The sequence below is a fragment of the Neoarius graeffei genome, chromosome 21, assembly GCF_027579695.1.
Source record: "Neoarius graeffei isolate fNeoGra1 chromosome 21, fNeoGra1.pri, whole genome shotgun sequence".
Lineage (NCBI taxonomy): Eukaryota > Metazoa > Chordata > Actinopteri > Siluriformes > Ariidae > Neoarius > Neoarius graeffei.
Window position 1 is genome coordinate 55,881,174 of NC_083589.1, and position 26,620 is coordinate 55,907,793.

At 40.3% G+C, this 26,620-nt stretch overlaps 1 protein-coding gene across 2 annotated transcripts in view; it reads right to left on the reverse strand.

Moving 5' to 3' along the window:
- The window catches only part of ipo8 (importin 8), a 96,517-nt gene that overhangs the window by 27,627 nt on the left and 42,270 nt on the right, over positions 1-26,620 (reverse strand). The window contains exons 10-22 of one of the 2 annotated variants that reach the window (XM_060903391.1): positions 23,444-23,543; positions 23,127-23,203; positions 22,891-23,007; positions 22,714-22,803; positions 20,771-20,936; positions 17,895-18,055; positions 17,599-17,724; positions 17,418-17,484; positions 16,302-16,427; positions 14,729-14,826; positions 9,908-10,003; positions 3,143-3,363; positions 1,124-1,329 (exon numbers count right to left, since the gene is read on the reverse strand). In XM_060903391.1, the coding sequence (XP_060759374.1) occupies positions 1,124-1,329; positions 3,143-3,363; positions 9,908-10,003; positions 14,729-14,826; positions 16,302-16,427; positions 17,418-17,484; positions 17,599-17,724; positions 17,895-18,055; positions 20,771-20,936; positions 22,714-22,803; positions 22,891-23,007; positions 23,127-23,203; positions 23,444-23,543 (1,651 nt within the window). Of the gene's footprint in view, positions 1-1,123; positions 1,330-3,142; positions 3,364-9,907; positions 10,004-14,728; positions 14,827-16,301; positions 16,428-17,408; positions 17,485-17,598; positions 17,725-17,894; positions 18,056-20,770; positions 20,937-22,713; positions 22,804-22,890; positions 23,008-23,126; positions 23,204-23,443; positions 23,544-26,620 lie in introns of both variants that reach the window. The other variant, XM_060903390.1, reaches the window with a different exon arrangement.

Here is a 26,620-nt window from a genome sequence, read left to right on the forward strand (position 1 = left end):
GTAATAAGCATAAACACGTCTGAAAGTGATTCTTTAGTCTAGTCCATTTATTTCGAATAGTGAACCGAATTGTATACACTCACCGGCCATTTTAATCAGAACACGTGTATGTGCATGAGCAGTGCACGACTGTTACACTCTTACATTCTTACAGCACGATGACGTAGTGGCTAGCGCCTCTATATGAGGCAGTAGCCACAACAAAAACGATTTTGACCTTTTTGGTGACCTTGACCGGATGACCCTCAAAATGTTGGAGGTTCTATTTGAGCTCAGTGCCCATCTATCCTGAAAGTTTCATGGAGATTGATCCAGCTGTTTTCCTGTAATATCGTTAACAAAAAACCCTGACTGAAAACAATACTTCGTCCCCTGGTGGACTCCGTCCCGGGCGAAGTAATAATAACCATCCTGGCGAAAATCTTCCACGTGGAAATACAGAGCGGTTTTGGTTTTCAGAATAAGAAATGTTACATTTCATTCTACACGTTGTATATCGGAGTGGACTTTGCTTTCAAAACGTCATGACGTTGACATCCAGACCCTGCTGGTTCTCTACAGCCATCTGAACAGCAAGTCTGTCAGAAGAGCGCTGATATTTTTTTGTCCACTTTTCTGGACACAAGCTTCAGGGTCCTGAAGGGTGTAATCTGACTGGTCCTCTGCGTTTACCTCAGTATTCAACTGGAAATCTTGAACACGGTCATGATGAGAGCTTTGGATCAAGATATACCGTAGTCACTGGAGAATAGTTTGAAAAACGGTTGTGCATTCATTTTTTTTTTTTAAAAAACGGGCCACTATTTCTTGGAAAAGTTGGAAATTCTACAGGTTTAGTGCCTAAAATGACCAGTTTTTCTTCATTTGCTCAGACCGATTTTCATCAAGCGACAAGAAGAACAGAAATGCTTATTTAAACAGAATTATGTTTGGCGACTAATTAACAGTTATTCCACGAAATCGAGTCGTGCTTGAGCTGATAGCCGACAAGGAGCGTGCTACATGAGCTGAATGAGATTATGTAGGAGCAGAGATTATTAGTCACACAGGAGCAAGGCCTTCAAAGGGACATCCTAAAGACAGAAAACACGGATTAGATAACATTCTGACGTGAGACTCTTACCGTTCTCGTCCTCCTCGGTGCCCTGCGTTCTGGAGAACTGCTCAGGCTTGTTGAGCACTCGCGAGGCGTAGATGTGCTTGAGGCCCAGGAACAGGAGCAGGATAGAGGGGATGATCTGACTCGCCACGCCTTCTAAAACCGCCGGCCGGCTGGACAAGTCCATCAGCAGACTCAGGCCGATGATGCACATCTTACGGTCGTGCAGCCTGCACAGCGTGATGACATCATCATCATCATCTATCCGCACACTAAGACTACGTTCAGACTGCACCCTGAAACGACCCATATCCGATTTTTTTGCCCATATGCGACCTGTATCCGATTTGTTATTGACAATCTGAACGACACAGATCCGATTTTTTCACATGCAACCCAGGCCGCTTGGATATGTGGTCCTAAATCCGATGCGTATCCGATATTTTCACATGCGACTGCAGTCTGACCGGACAGGTCGCATTCATGCGACCTACACGTCATCAACAAGAGACAAACGTCACTATTCTGCGTTGGCTAATCCCGCCTCTTTGGTGGAAAACAACAACATTTGTACAGTTTTCAGAATTTAAATAGACTTTTATAGAACTGATCAAGCTAATGGTGGATTTGGTAGGGACCTGGATGTTGATCTGTTAGCCTGATTAAATAAAACAGTTTCTATAACTGGGCGGCACGGTGGTGTAGTGGTTAGCGCTGTCGCCTCACAGCAAGAAGGTCCTGGGTTCGAGCCCCGTGGCCGGCGAGGGCCTTTCTGTGTGGAGTTTGCATGTTCTCCCCGTGTCCGCGTGGGTTTCCTCCGGGTGCTCCGGTTTCCCCCACAGTCCAAAGACATGCAGGTTAGGTTAACTGGTGACTCTAAATTGAGCGTAGGTGTGAATGTGAGTGTGAATGGCTGTCTGTGTCTATGTGTCGGCCCTGTGATGACCTGGTGACTTGTCCAGGGTGTACCCCGCCTTTCGCCCGTAGTCAGCTGGGATAGGCTCCAGCTTGCCTGCGACCCTGTAGAAGGATAAAGCGGCTAAAGATAATGAGATGAGATGAGTTTCTATAACTGATTTATAACTTAAACCATCCTGTATTACAAGATTATAAGATTGTTCTGGAAATTTCCAGTAATTTGACACCTTCGGTCTCATTAGTCTGCTGCCCACATTAATCAGATTATTGTGTGAGTTCCGCCGCCGCCACAAAAACCACATCGCCAGGTCTCGCCTCATCTCCATAGCAAACTGCACTGGTGTTTCTGCACCTTGAGCCAGCGCTGAGAGAAGTTGCAGAATTCAGCTGGCTATAAACAATCTAAATAAATATTTATAAAAATGTAGAAAAAGTTTATTAATATGACGAAATAAATATGTGCAAATTATTAAGCCTGAATTAAGAGTTTGGTAATACAGCGACCGTATCCCAAATGACTGCCTACTGAAGCTCGAGTGCACTATATAGAGTTTAAAAATCCATTACTTCCTAGTAACATGTAGTGCACTTATATAGAAATTAGAGAGACATTTAGGAGTCAACCCTCGTTACCAGGCTACACGTTTTCATTTCAGTTCAGAAACAAAAACACACACGAGACCTCACACTTTAACACTAACCAGATAATTAAACAAACAACAAAAAGAAATCATTAAACATGAAGAGTGCGCTTTTTTTTGTTTACGTATTACGTAGATGTGCTTATTACGTGTCAATTTGCGCATGCGGGACACTTTTGGGTCGTTTTCCGTTCATATTGGAGATCGCATACAAGTCTCATATAATTGGTAATGTGAACGGCCTAACAAAAAAATCGGATTTCACAACAAATCGGATATGGGTCGTTTCAGGTTGCAGTCTGAACGTAGTGTAAAAGGCTAAAAGTCCGCATCTAAACCCAACTAGAAAAAGCAAATGATCTGAACAAAGACGAACACGGTGGCAGCCGGAGGATTTCTTCTACTACACACACACACACACACACAATATGATTCATTAAAAAAACTTGAGTCTAGTGGATTCAGTGAGATATTAGGAGCGTACCCTAGGAAGAACTCGGTGTCGTTCATCCACTGGTTGATGAACTGGGCGGTGATCGGCTCGGCACTGTGGGCGAAGCGCATGTTCTCCAGAGTGTGCATGAGCAGTGAGGGACTGTAGTACAGAGCCGCGATAGCAACCTGTAGACACATGGTGCGCAGCTCTGTGGACTTCACGCCACGCGTCAGCCGCTCCAACACCGCTTCCACAAACAGCGGGATACACTGAGGATTAGGAACGAGTGGGAAATGGCTTATAGTGGGATGTGTTTCCATTGGAAAGAATATTACTTGGAGACTAAGCACAGAATTAATCATCTACCATGGTTTACAATGTGATTTACAGCAGGGTACTTATTATTATTATTATTATTATTATTATTATTAATTACGGAAGCCGAGAGAGGCCCTTCATATAATCCTTTTTTTTATTCACCTTGTTATCCCGAGATAACGACATAATTAATTCAGGATCTCGAGAAAACAACACAACTAATTCGAGATCTCGAGAAAACAAAACCGTTATTTCCAGATCTCGAGAAAACAAAACCGTTATTCCGAGATAACGACATAATTAATTCAGGATCTCGAGAAAACAACACAACTAATTCGAGATCTTGAGAAAACAAAACCGTTATTTCGAGATCTTGAGAAAACAAAACCGTTATTCCGAGATAACGACATAACTAATTCAGGATCTCGAGAAAACAACACAACTAATTCGAGATCTCAAGAAAACAAAACCGTTATCCCGAGATAACGACATAATTAATTCAGGATCTCGAGAAAACAACACAACTAATTCGAGATCTTGAGAAAACAAAACCGTTATTTCGAGATCTTGAGAAAACAAAACCGTTATTCCGAGATAACGACATAATTAATTCAGGATCTCGAGAAAACAACACAACTAATTCGAGATCTCGAGAAAACAAAACCGTTATTCCGAGATAACGACATAATTAATTCAGGATCTCGAGAAAACAACACAACTAATTCGAGATCTTGAGAAAACAAAACCGTTATTTCGAGATCTCGAGAAAACAAAACCGTTATTCCGAGATAACGACATAATTAATTCAGGATCTCGAGAAAACAACACAACTAATTCGAGATCTCGAGAAAACAAAACCGTTATTCCGAGATAACGACATAATTAATTCAGGATCTCGAGAAAACAACACAACTAATTCGAGATCTCGAGAAAACAAAACTGTTATTCCGAGATAACGACATAATTAATTCAGGATCTCGAGAAAACAACACAACTAATTCGAGATCTCGAGAAAACAAAACTGTTATTCCGAGATAACGACATAATTAATTCAGGATCTCGAGAAAACAACACAACTAATTCGAGATCTCAAGAAAACAAAACCGTTATCCTGAGATAACGACATAATTAATTCAGGATCTCGAGAAAACAACACAACTAATTCGAGATCTTGAGAAAACAAAACCGTTATTTCGAGATCTTGAGAAAACAAAACCGTTATTCCGAGATAACGACATAATTAATTCAGGATCTCGAGAAAACAACACAACTAATTCGAGATCTCGAGAAAACAAAACCGTTATTCCGAGATAACGACATAATTAATTCAGGATCTCGAGAAAACAACACAACTAATTCGAGATCTCGAGAAAACAAAACCGTTATTTCGAGATCTCGAGAAAACAAAACCGTTATTCCGAGATAACGACATAATTAATTCAGGATCTCGAGAAAACAACACAACTAATTCGAGATCTTGAGAAAACAAAACCGTTATTTCGAGATCTTGAGAAAACAAAACCGTTATTCCGAGATAACGACATAACTAATTCAGGATCTCGAGAAAACAACACAACTAATTCGAGATCTCAAGAAAACAAAACCGTTATCCCGAGATAACGACATAATTAATTCAGGATCTCGAGAAAACAACACAACTAATTCGAGATCTTGAGAAAACAAAACCGTTATTTCGAGATCTTGAGAAAACAAAACCGTTATTCCGAGATAACGACATAATTAATTCAGGATCTCGAGAAAACAACACAACTAATTTGAGATCTCGAGAAAACAAAACTGTTATTCCGAGATAACGACATAATTAATTCAGGATCTCGAGAAAACAACACAACTAATTCGAGATCTCAAGAAAACAAAACCGTTATCCCGAGATAACGACATAATTAATTCAGGATCTCGAGAAAACAACCCAACTAATTCGAGATCTTGAGAAAACAAAACCGTTATTTCGAGATCTTGAGAAAACAAAACCGTTATTCTGAGATAACGACATAATTAATTCAGGATCTCGAGAAAACAACACAACTAATTCGAGATCTCGAGAAAACAAAACCGTTATTCCGAGATAACGACATAATTAATTCAGGATCTCGAGAAAACAACACAACTAATTCGAGATCTCAAGAAAACAAAACCGTTATCCCGAGATAACGACATAATTAATTCAGGATCTCGAGAAAACAACACAACTAATTCGAGATCTTGAGAAAACAAAACCGTTATTTCGAGATCTCGAGAAAACAAAACCGTTATTCCGAGATAACGACATAATTAATTCAGGATCTCGAGAAAACAACACAACTAATTCGAGATCTCGAGAAAACAAAACTGTTATTCCGAGATAACGACATAATTAATTCAGGATCTCGAGAAAACAACACAACTAATTCGAGATCTCGAGAAAACAAAACTGTTATTCCGAGATAACGACATAATTAATTCAGGATCTCGAGAAAACAACACAACTAATTCGAGATCTCAAGAAAACAAAACCGTTATCCTGAGATAACGACATAATTAATTCAGGATCTCGAGAAAACAACACAACTAATTCGAGATCTTGAGAAAACAAAACCGTTATTTCGAGATCTTGAGAAAACAAAACCGTTATTCCGAGATAACGACATAATTAATTCAGGATCTCGAGAAAACAACACAACTAATTCGAGATCTCGAGAAAACAAAACCGTTATTCCGAGATAACGACATAATTAATTCAGGATCTCGAGAAAACAACACAACTAATTCGAGATCTTGAGAAAACAAAACCGTTATTTCGAGATCTCGAGAAAACAAAACCGTTATTCCGAGATAACGACATAATTAATTCAGGATCTCGAGAAAACAACACAACTAATTCGAGATCTCGAGAAAACAAAACCGTTATTCCGAGATAACGACATAATTAATTCAGGATCTCGAGAAAACAACACAACTAATTCGAGATCTCGAGAAAACAAAACTGTTATTCCGAGATAACGACATAATTAATTCAGGATCTCGAGAAAACAACACAACTAATTCGAGATCTCGAGAAAACAAAACCGTTATTCCGAGATAACGACATAATTAATTCAGGATCTCGAGAAAACAACACAACTAATTCGAGATCTCAAGAAAACAAAACCGTTATCCTGAGATAACGACATAATTAATTCAGGATCTCGAGAAAACAACACAACTAATTCGAGATCTTGAGAAAACAAAACCGTTATTTCGAGATCTTGAGAAAACAAAACCGTTATTCCGAGATAACGACATAATTAATTCAGGATCTCGAGAAAACAACACAACTAATTCGAGATCTCGAGAAAACAAAACCGTTATTCCGAGATAACGACATAATTAATTCAGGATCTCGAGAAAACAACACAACTAATTCGAGATCTTGAGAAAACAAAACCGTTATTTCGAGATCTTGAGAAAACAAAACCGTTATTCCGAGATAACGACATAATTAATTCAGGATCTCGAGAAAACAACACAACTAATTCGAGATCTCGAGAAAACAAAACCGTTATTCCGAGATAACGACATAATTAATTCAGGATCTCGAGAAAACAACACAACTAATTCGAGATCTCGAGAAAACAAAACCGTTATCCCGAGATAACGACATAATTAATTCAGGATCTCGAGAAAACAACACAACTAATTCGAGATCTCGAGAAAACAAAACCGTTATTTCGAGATCTTGAGAAAACAAAACCGTTATTCCGAGATAACGACATAATTAATTCAGGATCTCGAGAAAACAACACAACTAATTCGAGATCTCGAGAAAACAAAACCGTTATTCCGAGATAACGACATAATTAATTCAGGATCTCGAGAAAACAACACAACTAATTCGAGATCTCGAGAAAACAAAACCGTTATCCCGAGATAACGACATAATTAATTCAGGATCTCGAGAAAACAACACAACTAATTCGAGATCTCGAGAAAACAAAACCGTTATTTCGAGATCTTGAGAAAACAAAACCGTTATTCCGAGATAACGACATAATTAATTCAGGATCTCGAGAAAACAACACAACTAATTCGAGATCTCGAGAAAACAAAACCGTTATTCCGAGATAACGACATAATTAATTCAGGATCTCGAGAAAACAACACAACTAATTCGAGATCTTGAGAAAACAAAACCGTTATTTCGAGATCTTGAGAAAACAAAACCGTTATTCCGAGATAACGACATAATTAATTCAGGATCTCGAGAAAACAACACAACTAATTCGAGATCTCGAGAAAACAAAACCGTTATTCCGAGATAACGACATAATTAATTCAGGATCTCGAGAAAACAACACAACTAATTCGAGATCTCGAGAAAACAAAACCGTTATCCCGAGATAACGACATAATTAATTCAGGATCTCGAGAAAACAACACAACTAATTCGAGATCTCGAGAAAACAAAACCGTTATTCCGAGATAACGACATAATTAATTCAGGATCTCGAGAAAACAACACAACTAATTCGAGATCTCGAGAAAACAAAACTGTTATTCCGAGATAACGACATAATTAATTCAGGATCTCGAGAAAACAACACAACTAATTCGAGATCTCGAGAAAACAAAACTGTTATTCCGAGATAACGACATAATTAATTCAGGATCTCGAGAAAACAACACAACTAATTCGAGACCTCAAGAAAACAAAACCGTTATCCCGAGATAACGACATAATTAATTCAGGATCTCGAGAAAACAACACAACTAATTCGAGATCTTGAGAAAACAAAACCGTTATTTCGAGATCTTGAGAAAACAAAACCGTTATTCCGAGATAACGACATAATTAATTCAGGATCTCGAGAAAACAACACAACTAATTCGAGATCTCGAGAAAACAAAACTGTTATTCCGAGATAACGACATAATTAATTCAGGATCTCGAGAAAACAACACAACTAATTCGAGATCTCGAGAAAACAAAACCGTTATTCCGAGATAACGACATAATTAATTCAGGATCTCGAGAAAACAACACAACTAATTCGAGATCTCGAGAAAACAAAACCGTTATTCCGAGATAACGACATAATTAATTCAGGATCTCGAGAAAACAACACAACTAATTCGAGATCTCAAGAAAACAAAACCGTTATCCCGAGATAACGACATAATTAATTCAGGATCTCGAGAAAACAACACAACTAATTCGAGATCTTGAGAAAACAAAACCGTTATTTCGAGATCTTGAGAAAACAAAACCGTTATTCCGAGATAACGACATAATTAATTCAGGATCTCGAGAAAACAACACAACTAATTCGAGATCTCGAGAAAACAAAACTGTTATTCCGAGATAACGACATAATTAATTCAGGATCTCGAGAAAACAACACAACTAATTCGAGATCTCGAGAAAACAAAACCGTTATTCCGAGATAACGACATAATTAATTCAGGATCTCGAGAAAACAACACAACTAATTCGAGATCTCGAGAAAACAAAACCGTTATTCCGAGATAACGACATAATTAATTCAGGATCTCGAGAAAACAACACAACTAATTCGAGATCTCAAGAAAACAAAACCGTTATCCCGAGATAACGACATAATTAATTCAGGATCTCGAGAAAACAACACAACTAATTCGAGATCTTGAGAAAACAAAACCGTTATTCCGAGATAACGACATAATTAATTCAGGATCTCGAGAAAACAACACAACTAATTCGAGATCTCGAGAAAACAAAACTGTTATTCCGAGATAACGACATAATTAATTCAGGATCTCGAGAAAACAACACAACTAATTCGAGATCTTGAGAAAACAAAACCGTTATTCCGAGATAACGACATAATTAATTCAGGATCTCGAGAAAACAACACAACTAATTCAAGATCTTGAGAAAACAAAACCGTTATTTCATGATCTCACGAAAACAAAACAATTATTCTGTGATCTCGAGAAAACAAAACAATTATTTCATGATCTCGAGTAAACAGCTGAGAAATGGTTCATTCAGGTGCGCCAAGAGACTTGTGATATGCTGACTTTGGGGCTATTTCTCATTCTGTATAGACGCAACTTTGGTCATTAGAATGTCTGGAATAATCGATCACCTAATAAGGCAATATTTTGATCAGGGGTTGACACAGGGAGAGATTGCATTAAGTCTTTTAATAAGGGATAATTTCAAAATTAGTCCGCGGCACCTCCGCAGAAGACTGGCCCGGCTTCGTCTCTACCGACGGAGATATAGTGATCCAGCTGAGATCATGAAATAATTGTTTTGTTTTCTCGAGATCTCGAATTAGTTGTGTTGTTTTCTCGAGATCCTCAATTAATTATGTCGTTATCTCTGGATAACAAGGTGAATAAAAAAAGATTATATGAAGGGCCTCTCGCGGCTTCCGTAATTAATAGTAGTACTAGTAGTAATAATATAGCAGTAGTATAGTTATAGTTCGTAATGATCATTTCCATCCTGATCCGACCCACCACACTGCTGACCTGGTCAATGCCCCGACCCCGGCACTGCAAGATGATGACCTCGAGCAGCTTGGCAGCGTGGCACTCTGCATCCTCCCCTGCATCGCTCGTTAGGACCTGATCAAAAACACATTCATGCCAACACACTGAAAAAAAAAAACCCAAAACAACAAAACAAAACAAAACAAAAAAAACAACCCTTTTATGGTTTAAAGGAGCAACTTGTAAATTTGAAGAGTCCTCTGCTGCCTGTGAGGTGGACTGCGATAAAAGTAAAATCATCAACAGCTTTTATCTTCCTAATGAAACGCTCCCTCCGTGAGCCTACATTTATCTTCCAAAAGGAAAAGAGTAGAGCTGAGCAGTTGTGTTCTGGCCGGGAAGGCGGGGCTTATTTCAGGGCCACAGAAATGTATAATATAAAGAATCCATTCAGATCCGCTGCAATACTGAGAGTCTTTAATATTGCTTTTCTAAGGGACTGTTATTATTAAAATTTCACAGGAGCAGAATTTAGGATTTTTCTCAGATTTTAGAGGTTTTATGTTCAGGGAAAAAAATTTTTAAAAAAGTTTTCAACAAGAGAATATCTGGACAGAAGGTTTGGAAAAAGCCCCTGTGAATTTCATACATTCCCTGTGTAATTTTAGAAACATTACAATACACACTGCATTGTAGTAATAATAATAATAATAATAATTATAATAATAATAATAATAAATCAATCAAATCAAAGTCCTTCCCACGCCATGTGGCGCATAGGGCGGCGCCGATCTCTGTTTCCATAGCCCTCAGCCTCTCACCTATTACATAGCTAGGGTTACAGTGGGGGGCGGATCCTCTGGTAACTGCGAGAGCTTGACACCCCATTCGCATCCGTATTGCAGCGTGCCTTGCCAGATGGCAGTAGGTACCATTTTTACGATGGTCTTTGGTATGACCCGACCGTGAGTAGAACTCGCGATCTCCCGATCGAGAAGCGGACACGCTAACCACTAGGCCACTCGCCGGTTCTCAACAAAGGACTAAATTTTGTTCCCCGACAGAAGATCGACCCAAAACATCGATCAGAACTGAATTCGCATGATAAATGAGAGGAGATACAATTCTAGTCAGAAGAAAATTCGTGACGTTGGCCTAATCAGCAATTTGTTAGCAAAAAAAAAATCGACAATACGTACAATGACCAAGTGTTGTACAGAAAGTCGAGTTCTTTCAAACAAAACAATCAGAACTGAAATCCATTGAGAACTGAGGGAGGGAGGAGACACGAGTTAACTGAAAATAAATCAAGTTGTACACAAATTGTTTACAACTAGACAGGGACACTCTAACGAGTGCAAACCCCGCCTTTTCCCTATTAAAATACATTGGGCGAAAATTTCGAAGTTCTGCCATGACCTTGACCTTTGACCTCCAAAATTTAATGGTTTCCTTCCTGGGTGATTGGCAACACGTACAAAATTTGGTCCAAATCGATCCATTGGTTCTTGAGATATCTTGCAGACAGACAGACAGACAGACAGACAGATACACACACACAGACTGACGCAGGTGAAAATAATAACCCCTCCGACTACTGTCGGCGGGGTTAACAAGAAAATCAACGACCAAGTTTTGGTCCTTGAGGGAAGACCGACCCAAAACATCGATCAGAACTGAAAGCGGGTGAGAACTGCGAGAGGAGATCTCATCTCATTATCTCTAGCCGCTTTATCCTGTCCTACAGGGTCGCAGGCAAGCTGGATCCTATCCCAGCTGACTACGGGTGAAAGGCGGGGTACACCCTGGACAAGTCGCCAGGTCATCACAGGGCTGACACATAGACACAGACAACCATTCACACTCACATTCACACCTACGGTCAATTTAGAGTCACCAGTTAACCTAACCTGCATGTCTTTGGACTGTGGGGGAAACCGGAGCACCCGGAGGAAACCCACGCGGACACGGGGAGAACATGCAAACTCCGCACAGAAAGGCCCTCGCCGGCCACGGGGCTCGAACCCGGACCTTCTTGCTGTGAGGCGACAGCGCTAACCACTACACCACCGTGCCGCCCGCGAGAGGAGATGCAATTCTAATAATGAGAAATTGTTAAGTTGACCTAATTAGCAATTCGTTAGCAAAAAAACTGACAAAACAACAACCAAGTGTTGTGCAGAAGGTCGAGTTCTTTCAAACAAAACAATCAGAACTGAAATCCACTGCGAACTGAGGGAGGGAGGAGACACGAGTTAACTGAAAATAAATCAAGTTGTAAACCAATTGTTTACAACAGGAAAGTCAAAAACCAAACGACCCAGTTTTGTTCCTCGAGGGAAGATCGACCCAAAACATCGATCAGAAGTGAAATCCGATGAGAAATGAGAGGAGATACAATTCTAGCGAGAGGCCTGGAAAATTCGTTCATTTGGCTGAATTACTATTTGACAAAACAACGACCAAATTTTGTGAGGAGTTCTTTCAAACAAAACAATCGGAACGGAAATCCACGGAGAACTGACGGAGGAGATACGATTTAACCGAACGACGGACGCCACGCCATGGCAACAGCTTGTCGACTTTACGGCCAAATCAGCTAATAATACCACTGTAACAAGAAGTCAGAGTCATCTATATCCCCCGCCCTGTATACCAACTATATACCAAGTTTCAAGATATTATTATGTGTCACATTTTTCAAGTTCTGCTACGGGAAACCAACCCGACCTCTTTACACTGACCTCAGCAGCCCATGGCAGAAACCCACCGGACCTTCAGTCCAGGGGAGCTAAAAATGAAAATTTCTCACATTTCTTAGGATCAAAAGGCACATAAACATTACTTAAAGAAGAACTGAAGTCATTTTTAAACTTGCTTTATTTCTTAATTAGCATGTTATTCAATTACGTTTTCGGTTTTAGTAACCTTATATCGTGACTCGTATTGGCAACTAATTGCAATTAAATATTATACTTGTTGGCCTAATCGGTTTTTAGCCGTGTTGAATTTAGTTCGTTTGGTCCACGGCAGGCATCGCTTATCCGCGCGATCTTCACGAGACTTGTGCGAGACTTCGAAACGTGAAGTGTCAGCCAGGTGTCAGTGCCACCATTTTGAAAACTGATTTCCAAACGAAGTATTGCACAAAAACGAGTTTAAATGACAATTACTGCCTACTTTTTTCAAACTTTCCTGATTGCTACCAAAACAAAACAAAACTTCCGGCTTGATCACATCAGCATTCGAAAGAGGGCGCGCGCGTCTTTTGACGACGTTGGCAGATGTCGGTCGCTTTGATTTCCGCTGTACGTTTCACTTCCATCCTACGATGTCTCGCACAGGTCTCAACGAATCTCATTTATGGCTGTCGCTTTGACATATGGACTGATATATTACAGAGCATATTTCAAACACTCAGAACTCGCTATAGCAGCGACACAATAGCGATCAAAAAATGCATTCCGATATTTAATAAAATGAGATAAACAGAATTTTGATGATAAAAAAAAAATTGCCTTCAGTTCTCCTTTAATCAACACATACCAACTTTCAAGACCGTACCACTCATCGTTTTCAAGTTCTGCTCTGGAAACAAAACCGACCCCTAAGACTGACCTGAGAGACTAAGACCCCGTCCACACGTAGCCGGGTATCTGCTAAATCGAAGATATTTTTCTACGTTTTGGCCTGTCATCCACATGAAAACACATCAAAAACGAATATTTAAAAAAACTCCGGGCAAAGTGAAGATTTTTGAAAACTCCGTGTATGCCTTTTCGTGTAGACAGAGATAAACGGAGTTTTGCGTTTTAGAACGTCACAAACTGCGCCAAAAAAATGACAACAAATCTGCCCTGACGTCAAACGTGCGACCTTTGTTTACTGCAGAAGCCAGATTAAGCATGGACAAAGAGTAATGGATCGGAGTAGTGCCTTGAAAGCGTTAATTATTGTGCAGGTGCTATTCTGATGTGATTAGGGGAAATAATGCCATCTACAGGTTTGGAATGCTTATGAATGTGATTGAAAACGCAGATGTTCGGTTATGTGTGGAAGGGATTTTTTTCGAAGACGAGGTGGTGTGGATAAAACATTTTTATAAACGGAGGGGGGGAAAATGTTCGGCTTTAAAAATACCCGGCTACGTGTGTACATGGCCCAAGTCTGAAATTGTTTCCATGGAAACGTGAAAAATTACTCAAATTTCTTAGTATGAAAAGGCACATCTACATCACCTTGTTAACATGTATACCGAGTTTCAAACCCGTATCATGAATAGTTTTGGATATATGCTCCGGAAACCAACACAGCTCTTAGAAACGAAGTCAAAATCTATTTTCTATGTAAAAATTTGAAAAATACTTTTAAAAATAAACTAGACAGGGACACTCTAACGAGTGCAAACCCCGCCTTTTCCCTATTAAAATACATTGGGCGAAAATTTCAAAGTTCTGCCATGACCTTGACCTCCAAAATTTAATGGTTTCCTTCCTGGGTGATTGGCAACACATGTACAAAATTTGGTCCAAATCGATCCATTGGTTCTTGAGATATCTTGCAGACACACAGACAGACAGACAGATACACACACACACAGACTGACGCAGGTGAAAATAATAACCCCTCCGACTACTGTCGGCGGGGTTAATAAATAAATAAATCCAAAATAGCAAAAGGCACCAGTTCACATGTTGCTTGATATGTATACAAAGTTTCATGAAAAGATCTTCAGTAGCTTTAAAAACGTGGCCCGGAAACGAAAACGTGACCGGATGAACAGAACGCGTTTCTATATCCCTCGCCAAACTTCATTTGGGCGGGGGATAATTATTTAGTTCCTGTCGCCAGTCAGCTCACCTTTTTGCACATGGTGTAAATGACCTCCATGTGCTTGGGATTGGAGAGGAGTGTATCCGTGTCAACAGTTACATAATTGTGTAGGAGAGGCATCATATCTGCAAGGATACAACAAATGAATCCCAAAATCATCATCACCATCCTCCTCCTCCTCCTCCTCCTCATCTCTCTTAAATAGTTAACGTGGATAATCTCATACACTACCGTTCAAAAGTTTGGGGTCACCCAGACAATTTTGTGTTTTCCATGAAAAGTCACATTTTTATTTACCACCATAAGTTGTAAAATGAATAGAAAATATAGTCAAGACATTTTTCTGGCCATTTTGAGCATTTAATCGACCCCACAAATGTGATGCTCCAGAAACTCAATCTGCTCAAAGGAAGGTCAGTTTTATAGCTTCTCTAAAGAGCTCAACTGTTTTCAGCTGTGCTAACATGATTGTACAAGGGTTTTCTAATCATCCATTAGCCTTCTGAGGCAATGAGCAAACACATTGTACCATTAGAACACTGGAGTGAGAGTTGCTGGAAATGGGCCTCTATACACCTATGGAGATATTGCACCAAAAACCAGACATTTGCAGCTAGAATAGTCATTTACCACATTAGCAATGTATTGAGGTATTTCACCTGACGTCACAGGGTCACGTGACGCCCCGGTGTCCGCCATTTTGGACGGCAAGCTAGCTAATGTCAACAACAGTAGCTAGTATGTTACTGTAGCGATGTTTACGTTCAGTCATTTGGATGACTGTTAAAACCTTTCAGTCTCAAGTTTTTCCTTTACTGGATTTACTAGTTTACTGAGCCAGCGAGCCCCGGAGCGCTAGCTAGCCGGCCAGCGAGCCCCGGAGCGCTAGCTAGCCGGCCAGCGAGCCCCGGAGCGCTAGCTAGCCGGCCAGCGAGCCCCGGAGCGCTAGCTAGCCGGCCAGCGAGCCCCGGAGCGCTAGCTAGCTAGCGCCAGCCAGCTCCGGAGCGCGCTCAGTAAACTAGTAAATACAGTAAAGGAAAAACTTATAACGGGCCATGTCTCAACAGACTAAGAAGTTATTTCAATGACATTTAATAACATTTTGTTTATCCTGAGGACCGAAAGTAAATGAAAATTTGAACAAATCTTAGCTGTCAGTGAACAATCCTGGTGGAAGCAGGTAAACGTCGTTCTCTAATCCTGCTAACCTCAATTTTTGCAAATACCTCTCCCTCTGCTCGCCCTGTAAATGCCCTACGTCGCTGGATAGTGAAGGTGTTTTCTGCATCTCGCTCCTTTTTCTTTTATGTTTTTCGTTTGTCGCCTTCCTCGCATTCAAACCGATTCGAGCCGTGACATCCAAAATGGCAGCATCACATGACTTGGTCACGTGAGTGAAATACCTCAATAGTGGATTTCTGATTAGTTTAAAGTGAGCTTCATTGAAAAGAACAGTGCTTTTCTTTCAAAAATAAATAAGGACATTTCAAAGTGACCCCAAACTTTTGAACGGTAGTGTATACTGATTTGATGTAGTGCCATGAAGACCAACACTTTCAGAGAGAAAGCATCAGTTCCACTGGTTTCCATCAGGACAGACCTGTGAAGTAGTCGAAGCAGTCGTGCTGGAAGACGTCGTAAAGCACGCCCAGCAGCTGCCACATCTGAGGGGAGATGGTCTGGCAGGTCAGCCCAAACGCCAGGGACAGAATCTCCTCATAGAACTCTGTGAGACACAAACACACACACACACACACACACGGCTGATGCAGAAGAATATTTAACAATTACTCCATGAAATCGAGTCGTACATGAGCTGATAGCTATAATCCATGTACGACGAGATTCCACATTCACTGGATTTTGAGAAACTTGGCTTTTTTTTTTTTTTTGCAAATTCAGTAAATAAAAACTTTACGCAAAACGTCCGACAGAATCATTTCCGCTTAGTTGGACTTCTTGAAAACCTATCGATGGCTGCACGAATTGACTTTAGTCTTGTTTTTTTATGTAAAAAGTGCCGTCTTACTGTCGTGTTGAAGTACAGAATACCTTTAGACAGTTATTTAATTCTACCTTGGGCGTTTCGGATCTGTAATTTTCAAACTTCTTTGAGCTTTTGAACCAGTCTAAAAAAAATTTCAACAAATTTTAATGCTTAAAGATGAAGAATGCAAACAAACCGACAGGAGCAATTTGTGAAAAATGCAATAATAATAAAAATAATACTAATTCTTGAAAAAAAAAAAAGATACGTTCTTAGTATCAAATACTTTCATTCCGTGTTTTGTTGCTTTTTTTGGGGGGTTTTGTTTTTGAGTCGAGTTTTTATTTCATCCTCGGTTGCTTCAGTAACACGCTCTGCCATTTTGTTTTTCTCTACTCACGGTATATGAGCTGATATCCTAGTAGTAGAGGAGCCAATCAGAGCATGCGATTGCTCATATCCAGTGAATCTGGACAGAATAAAAGTCTATCCTCGCTTCACATCCAATACTATATTTTATAATTTTGACCTGAATATATTTGTCAATTTGCCCATTAATTGCTCAATCCATCCATCCATCCATCCATCCATCCATCCTCTAGTTTACATACAATAGCAAAAATCAAAGAATATAAAAAAGAAAGCATGTGCAAGAGCGCCACTGTGTGGCCAAATATTACAACTTTCACTGAGCCCTTTTATTTGACCCCACACACACACCTGCCATACCTATGATGGGCTTCTGGAGCACCAGGCCGATCACCTGCAGGCAGATCCCCTCCAGCTGCTGAGTGATCTATGATGGAAACCAAACCGTTGGGAATCACGGACTGTGGCGATAGTTTCCGTATGTTGGATCAGTGGTAACATGACTGGGTGTGTGTGTGTGTGTGTGTGTGTGAGTCCCAACCTCTTTGTGGTCCTCCATGACAGTGAGGATGGTATCGATGGTGCTGAGGATGCCCAGTGCCATCACGGTCTTATCTTCACTCTCCTCGTACTCCTCACTCTGCAGAACCTTACTGAAGATCTCCGCCTGCACAAAACGAGAGCCTGTGAGTTCTCGGCTAATCCGGAGCTTTCATTTTGTTGATCGATCTGGTTAGCGTTCATATATAGCAGACAGTGTGTGAGATTCATATACAGGAATTGTGATCGTGCAATATACGTGTGTGTGTGTGTGCGCGTGACAAACAGGAACGATACCAGGTTCTGGGTCATATCCACTGCGATCACAGCTACTTCCTGATTGTATTCACAGATCATCTTCTGGATGACGCTTGTGAGGTCATCATTCTCTGTCTCTTTGATGACGTGCAGCAGCTCCTGCATCACGGGCCTGATGAAGGGCCTTATGTAGAGCTTGGCTACACACACACACCATTTTTAAAGCTCGTTAGTTCAACAAGTGAGCGCCTGTTATCACTGAGATCAGCTATTTAACAGTTATTCCACGAAATCGAGTCGTACATGAGCTGAAAGCCGACGAGGCGCATAGCACCGAGTCGGCTATAATCCATGTACGACGAGATTGAGTGGAATAACTGTTTTATTCTATCCACATTCACTGGATTCTGAGAAATGGAGCCTTTTTGTTTTTTGCAAATTCGATCAATAAAAACTTTACACAAAATGTCTGACAAAATAAACAAACAGGCGAAATGACAGGAGCAATTTGTGAATAAAAGTGCTGAGAGCACAATATCCCCTGCTGGCAACTCGGCCATAGCTCTGGTAAAATGCGACTGAATTGAACGAAATTACAGTATGCGTATTACCGAAATATAACAAAGAATCCTGCCAAGTTTTGTGAAATTCTTCCAAAAATTGTGAGAGGAGTTGATTTCAGAAGGTGAGCACCCATCCCGAGATGGACAGACGGACATCGCCACGACATAATCCCCCCTTCGGGCCTTTCGGTCAGTGGGGAATTTAAAAAAAACAAACAAAAAAAACCCAATAATAATTCTTAAGAAATTTTAAAAAAGATACGTTCTTACCATCAAATACTTTCAATACTTTCATTAAAAAAGTTACAAAAAAAAAAAAGTTACAGCTTTACCTCTGACTGTTTCAAATCGCCGACACTGGAGACTCCTTCTACAACCCCGATTCCAAAAAAGTTGGGACAAAGTACAAATTGAAAATAAAAACGGAATGCAATGATGTGGAAGTTTCAAAATTCCATATTTTATTCAGAATAGAACATAGATGACATATCAAATGTTTAAACTGAGAAAATGTATCATTTAAAGAGAAAAATTAGGTGATTTTAAATTTCATGACAACAACACATCTGAAAAAAGTTGGGACAAGGCCATGTTTCCCACTGTGAGACATCCCCTTTTCTCTTTACAACAGTCTGTAAACGTCTGGGGACTGAGGAGACAAGTTGCTCAAGTTTAGGGATAGGAATGTTAACCCATTCTGGTCTAATGTAGGATTCTAGTTGCTCAACTGTCTTAGGTCTTTTTTGTCGTATCTTCCGTTTTATGATGCGCCAAATGTTTTCTATGGGTGAAAGATCTGGACTGCAGGCTGGCCAGTTCAGTACCCGGACCCTTCTTCTACGCAGCCATGATGCTGTAATTGATGCAGTATGTGGTTTGGCATTGTCATGTTGGAAAATGCAAGGTCTTCCCTGAAAGAGACGTCGTCTGGATGGGAGCATATGTTGCTGTAGAACCTGGATATACCTTTCAGCATTGATGGTGTCTTTCCAGATGTGTAAGCTGCCCATGCCACACGCACTAATGCAACCCCATACCATCAGAGATGCAGGCTTCTGAACTGAGCGCTGATAACAACTCGGGTCGTCCTTCTCCTCTTTAGTCCGAATGACACGGCGTCCCTGATTTCCATAAAGAACTTCAAATTTTGATTCGTCTGACCACAGAACAGTTTTCCACTTTGCCACAGTCCATTTTAAATGAGCCTTGGCCCAGAGAAGACGTCTGCGCTTCTGGATCATGTTTAGATACAGCTTCTTCTTTGAACTATAGAGTTTTAGCTGGCAACGGCGGATGGCACGGTGAATTGTGTTCACAGATAATGTTCTCTGGAAATATTCCTGAGCCCATTTTGTGATTTCCAATACAGAAGCATGCCTGTATGTGATGCAGTGCCGTCTAAGGGCCCGAAGATCACGGGCACCCAGTATGGTTTTCTGGCCTTGACCCTTACGCACAGAGATTCTTCCAGATTCTCTGAATCTTTTGATGATATTATGCACTGTAGATGATGATATGTTCAAACTCTTTGCAATTTTACACTGTCGTACTCCTTTCTGATATTGCTCCACTATTTGTCGGTGCAGAATTAGGGGGATTGGTGATCCTCTTCCCATCTTTACTTCTGAGAGCCGCTGCCACTCCAAGATGCTCTTTTTATACCCAGTCATGTTAATGACCTATTGCCAATTGACCTAATGAGTTGCAATTTGGTCCTCCAGCTGTTCCTTTTTTGTACCTTTAACTTTTCCAGCCTCTTATTGCCCCTGTCCCAACTTTTTTGAGATGTGTTGCTGTCAGGAAATTTCAAATGAGCCAATATTTGGCATGAAATTTCAAAATGTCTCACTTTCGACATTTGATATGTTGTCTATGTTCTATTGTGAATACAATATCAGTTTTTGAGATTTGTAAATTATTGCATTCCGTTTTTATTTACAATTTGTACTTTGTCCCAACTTTTTTGGAATCGGGGTTGTGATAAAAATCATAAATAAATGTCTCCTTACAGAAAACTTCACTATATCGATAATTATATGCTTTCACTTGGGTAAATAATAAAAAGTTTATTATTAGCCTTAGATGATAAGGAGCATCCGCTATATAAAGTCCAAGTGAAGGAGTTGTTACTATAGAAACTACAGTATTGGAATGATTAGATTAATACAATCCATCTCTCTTGAAACTGTCTTCACTCATCCACTGTCATGCTCTGATTATTTTTTATAAGAGTGAAATGAGCATGTGGATCATACGCTCACTCGAATTGGAATATAAATTTGCACAGAATCATTAAACACATGCTGTGTGTGTGTGTGTGTGTGTATGTGTGAGCGAGAGAGAGAGACGGACCTTGCTCCTGGTTGCTGACGAGAGTCTGCAGAGCAATGGCTGCCTCCACTTTGACAGGCATCTCCTGATCATTGATGAGGTCCTGTTTGACGAGTTCCACAGCGTTCCTCAGAACCAGCTCATTGTGGAACTTCAGTGGACTGAAGCAGTGCAGAACCCAACAGGACTACACCCAGGACAAAGCACAAACACACCACGTTAACACACACACACGCTGTGAATACGCCTCTGCATTCATACCACAAATTCATATCTATGATCCTCAGAGCAACCACACTGCCATCTTTATCCATCCACTCATCCCTCTATCCCTTTAATCCGATTATCCGACCATCCATCCATGCAGTTATCCACCCACTTATTCAAATATTTAACTAGCCATCCATTTGGACTTTTAATCCAATTATCCATTCATCCATCAAATTCTCCATCCACTCATCCATCTATCCCTTTAATTCAATGATCCATCAATCCAATTATCCATCTATTCATGCATCCATCCATTCCAGTATACAGCCAATTATCAATCCATTCAATTATCCATTCATCCAGACATCTGACTTTTCATCCATTAATCCAATTATCCACCCATCCATCATTCCATCCACTTATACATTCATTTATTCATCAATCCAATTATCCATCCAGCCAGCCATCATTCCATCCATATATTCATTCATTCATTCAACTGTCCGTCCATCCATCTATTCCTTCAATTATCTATCCAGTTATCCATCTAATTATCCCTCTGTTTATCCATCCAATTGTCCATCCATTCCAGTATACAACCAATTATTAATCCATTCAATTATCCATCCATCATTCCATCCACTTATTCATTCATTCATTCAATTGTCCATCCATCCCTTCAATTATCCATCCAATTATCCATCCATTCCAGTATACAGCCAATTATCAATCCATTCAATTATCCATCCATCCATCCATCCATCCATCCATCCATCTGATTTTCGGTCCATTCATCCAGTTATCCATCTATCAATCCAATTATCCATCCATCCAACCATCATTCCATCCACTTATTCATTCATTCATTCATTCAATTGTCCAACCATCCCTTCAATTATCCATCCAATTATCCATCCATTCCAGTATACAGCCAATTATCAATCCATTCAATTATCCATCCATCCATTCATCCATCCATCTGATTTTCGGTCCATTCATCCAGTTATCCATCCATCAATCCAATTATCCATCCATCCAACCATCATTCCATCCACTTATACATTCATTCATTCAATTGTCCGTCCATCCATTTATTCCATCAGTTATCTATCCAATTATCCATCTAATTATCCCTCTGTTTATCCATCCAATTATCCATCTATTCATGTATCCATCCATCCATCCATCCATCCATCTGACTTCCCATCCACTCATCCAGTTATCCATCCATCAGTCTAATTATCCACCCATCCCTCATTCCATCCACTTATATATTCATTCATTCAATTGTCCATCCATCCCTTCAATTATCTATCCAATTATCCATCCATTTCAGTATACAGCCAATTATCAATCCATTCAATTATTCATCTATCCATACATCTGATTTTCAGTCCATCCATCCATCCATCCATCCATCCATCCATCATTCCATCCACTTGTACATTCATTCAATTGTCCATCTATCCATCTACTCATTCAATTATCTATCCAATTATCCATCTAATTATCCCTCTGTTCATCCATCCAATTATCCATTTATTCATGTATCCATCCATTCCAGTATACAGCAATCATCAATTGATTCAATGATCCATCCATCCAGACATCTGACTTTCCATCCATTCATCCATCCATCAATCCAATTATCCATCCACTTATATATTAATTCATTCAATTGTCTGTCCATCCATCTACTCCTTCAATTATCTATCCATCCATCCTCTATCCATCCCACCCATGTTACCCCTCACCCTGGCACGCAGGTAGCCCAGGTTGGAGTTGAGTAGCGGAAACACGTAGTTCTGTAACACGAGCTCCATCTGCTCTCTGTACATTTGCTTCTACAAAACAAAGAAAGGAAAAACAGAGCGAGTTGTCACACCATTAAAGGAGTAAATATGATTCAATAGTCTTCAAACTTTCCACACCTTTAACAACGGATCTGCTAAAGCGCCGATGACATGCAGCGCCCCGTCTGTCCTGCGGGGGTCAGCGCTGGGGTTCATCAAAATCTGATGGCAGAACTCCATCATCTTAGGAAGGACCTGATCCAGTGTTCAGACAAAGACATGATTAACGCAAAAAAATACTCGCACACATCGCTGATACATAAACGAGCAGAAACAAATCTTAAAATATAAAGGAATGTGAAACTAGTAACCACCTCCTTCCTCTTTCTGGATGCTTTGTACAGCAGAGTCTGAGCCGCGGTGGCGGGAAACACGTGGTCATCGAACATATCTACAGCAGCAATGCAACAGCAAGTTCGCTTACATACACAAGATCAGTCAACACGTTACGCTGTTCAAATTATTTCTAAAAATGGCAACTCAAAAACGAAAAAAGGCAGCGAACTTGGCAACACAGAGAGTGATCACTGAGAACGTTGCAAAGGGAGCAAAGACAGCGAGACAGATGGAGAGAGATGGAAAGAGACAATAACAGAAGGAAAAAAACCTTCAAGACAGTCAGAGTACTAACTGAATTTCATGCGGATGTACTCGTATGGATCTTCCTGCCACAGCTTCTCATCTTCATCCTTATAACACATCAGAGGAAACACCACCTCCTGAGTTATAGTCTGCAGAAAAACAAACAAACAAAAAAAAAATCAATCACTCGAGACTTTAAATCAGACCTGGGCATTTTACGGCCCGCGGGCCGCATCCGGCCCTTTGGTTCATTCTGACCGGCCCGCGTAAGGTTAATGAGAAATTACAGAATAAACGTATTTTCTAATTTTACCTCACGCATGGACTGAATGTGCATTGCTTTTATTTTGAAGTTGTGTTCAACAAAAACGCAATACGCGCGACATGAACATGACATGAAATCCCACGGAACCTAATCCCGCGATAACTACTTCCGTAATTTGTCCAGACCAACCACAAACTTGTAAGTCATCCTTCAAACGGTCCAGCCAATCACATCGTGTGACGTCACCAGCAGGCGCCGGAGCCGATCTCCGGCGAAAAACACCAAATGAGGTGATTAAACTACAAATGTGGGCATCATTATTATAATATGACGTATCTTGCTTGATATTTGGAGTAGAAAGACAATATTGTGATGTCTTTATTGTGTTTTGGGGTGAATGTGACTGAAAAAAAAAAAAATGGTACAAACGTTCACATTTTGTTAACCATTGTTTTGGGAAATTTGATTGAATAAATGACATTTCTGTAAGGCAACCTCGTTTTTTCCATATTCTTACCAGTCTTAGCAGCTTGTAAAAACAATGTTATTTATTGCTTTGTATAAAGAAATACAATTAATATTATGCAGAATTTAGTTCAGCGTTTTGGTCTGGCCCTCCACAAAATTTTCTGTTTCTCATGTGGCCCCATGGAAAAAATAATTGCCCACCCCTGCTTTAAATCATACTAATCTCATTCACGCGGGGTTTACTTTACAGCAACATGAAAAATTCAAGATATTACATGCTCCCAAACATAATAAAGGTGATGATACACGGGGCAACTTTTTGGGCAATGTTGCCGAGCAATGTTGCTGGCAACGGGCAACTAGGTGAGACACAGGGCAACTTTTCAGGGCAACTAACAATGGGCAACAACAGTTAGCAACGGCAGTTTACAGTTAGCTAAAAAAAAAAAAAAATCGATGTCTTAATTTTTGCTGTGACCATTTAATCAAGCTGTCTGTTGTTTTTTAGAGCTTTGGTGAAGTAAATTCCTCCATATAGAATATTAAAATAACAACTAATGGTGATGATACACGGGGCAACTTTTTGGGCAATGTTGCCGAGCAATGTTGCTGGGCAATTGCGTTTTGACTCTTTTCTATTGAGATTGGGCAACATTGTTTCTTTCTGAATGGTTTTGATAATCTCTGGCAACTTTTTGAGATAAGCCAATCAGAACGCGAGTATCGAGTCATGTGACCTCCGGTGAGGTTCGGATCAGAAATTTCAGAAATTACCGGCGTATAAACAGATAAGGAGTCTCTCCATCTCTTCACTCCACTGACACTGAGTGGCCGCCGTATTTGTTTGAAATTTCTGATCCGAACCTCACCGGAGGTCACATGACTCGATACTCGCGTTCTGATTGGCTTATCTCAAAAAGTTGCCAGAGATTATCAAAACCATTCAGAAAGAAACAATGTTGCCCAATCTCAATAGAAAAGAGTCAAAACGCAATTGCCCAGCAACATTGCTCGGCAACATTGCCCAAAAAGTTGCCCCGTGTATCATCACCATAACAAGAGTGCTCTGAGAGCACAATATCCCCCGCTGGCAACTCGGCCATAACTCTGGTAAAATGCGACTGAATTGAACGAATTGAACATATAAAAAGAATCCTGCCAAGTTTTGTGAAATTCCTCAAAAAATCGTGAGGGAAGTTGATTTCAGACAGCAAGCACACCTTGATGAAATTACCAAAGTACGAGTTTGTTAATAATCGAGGGCATAACTCTGGTAAAATTTGCCCAAATTAAACGAAATTTCAATCTGCGTATAACTCAGTGCGTTTACATGCACATAGAGAAAATCGAATTTCTGCCGTAGCTCAACTGAAATCGAAGTTCTAAATACCATGGAAACACCTTAGCTCGGCTGAAATCAAACCGAACTGGATTTCTCGTAATCGAGCTACGCGACCTAGATTATGCGATTGTAGCCGAGCTACTTAGTGCATGTAAACCCTATCGAGCTACTTACTTCAGCACTGCCCCTTCCGGAAGTGACGAGTGACGAGACCACAAGCGGGAAACACAACAGCCTCGGTCGGCATGACAACAGTAGTAGTAGCGAGCAGCAGAAGAGGTCAGGAGGAACAAGGAGAACTTTGTTTATACTCTTGAATAGCTCTTCTTCATGACGACAACCGGAAGTGTACCAACACGATGGGGCGTGTAGCGCCACCTGTGGCTCGGGTGCACAATGTACCTCACACAATAGCTCGATTTCCTTGTGTGCATGTAGGACTGGATTTCTCTGGCACCCCTGCTGGGACCCTTAGCTCGATTACCGACAGTAGCTCGATTTGGATGTGCATGTAAACGCACTGACTGTCATATAACAAAGCCTTTCGCCAAGTTTGGTGAAATTCCTCCACAAATTATGAGCGTAGTTGATTTCAGAAGAACGTTCACCCTCATGAAATTGTCAAAGTACAGGTTATTTAATGAAGGGTCAAAACTCGGGGAAAATTTTCACAAACAAAATTAAATCGCAATCTGCGTATTACCGTCATATAACGAGGCCTTTTGCCAAGCTTCGAGAAATTCGTCCAAAAATTGTGAGAGGAGTTGATGTCAGAAGGCGAGCGCACCTTCATGAAATTGTCAAAGTACGAGGTTGTTAATCAAGGGCTGGAACTCTGGGAAAACGTGACCCAATTTAACAAAATTACAATATGCTTATTAATGACATATAACAAAGAATCCTGCCAAGTTTCATGAAATTCCTCCAAAAATTGTGAGAGGAGTTGATTTCAGAAGGAAAACATACTCTCATGAAATTGTCAAAGTATAATTTTATTAATCAAGGTCTTTTCAAGGCTTTTCAAGGGATTAATTTTATTAATCAAGGAATTTTCAGTCCCGCTCCCGCATTGTGCAGTCCCGCTCCCGCCTGCTCCCGCAAAGAATTATGATTTTCAGTCCCGCTCCTGCCCGCGCCTGCCATATTTTGTC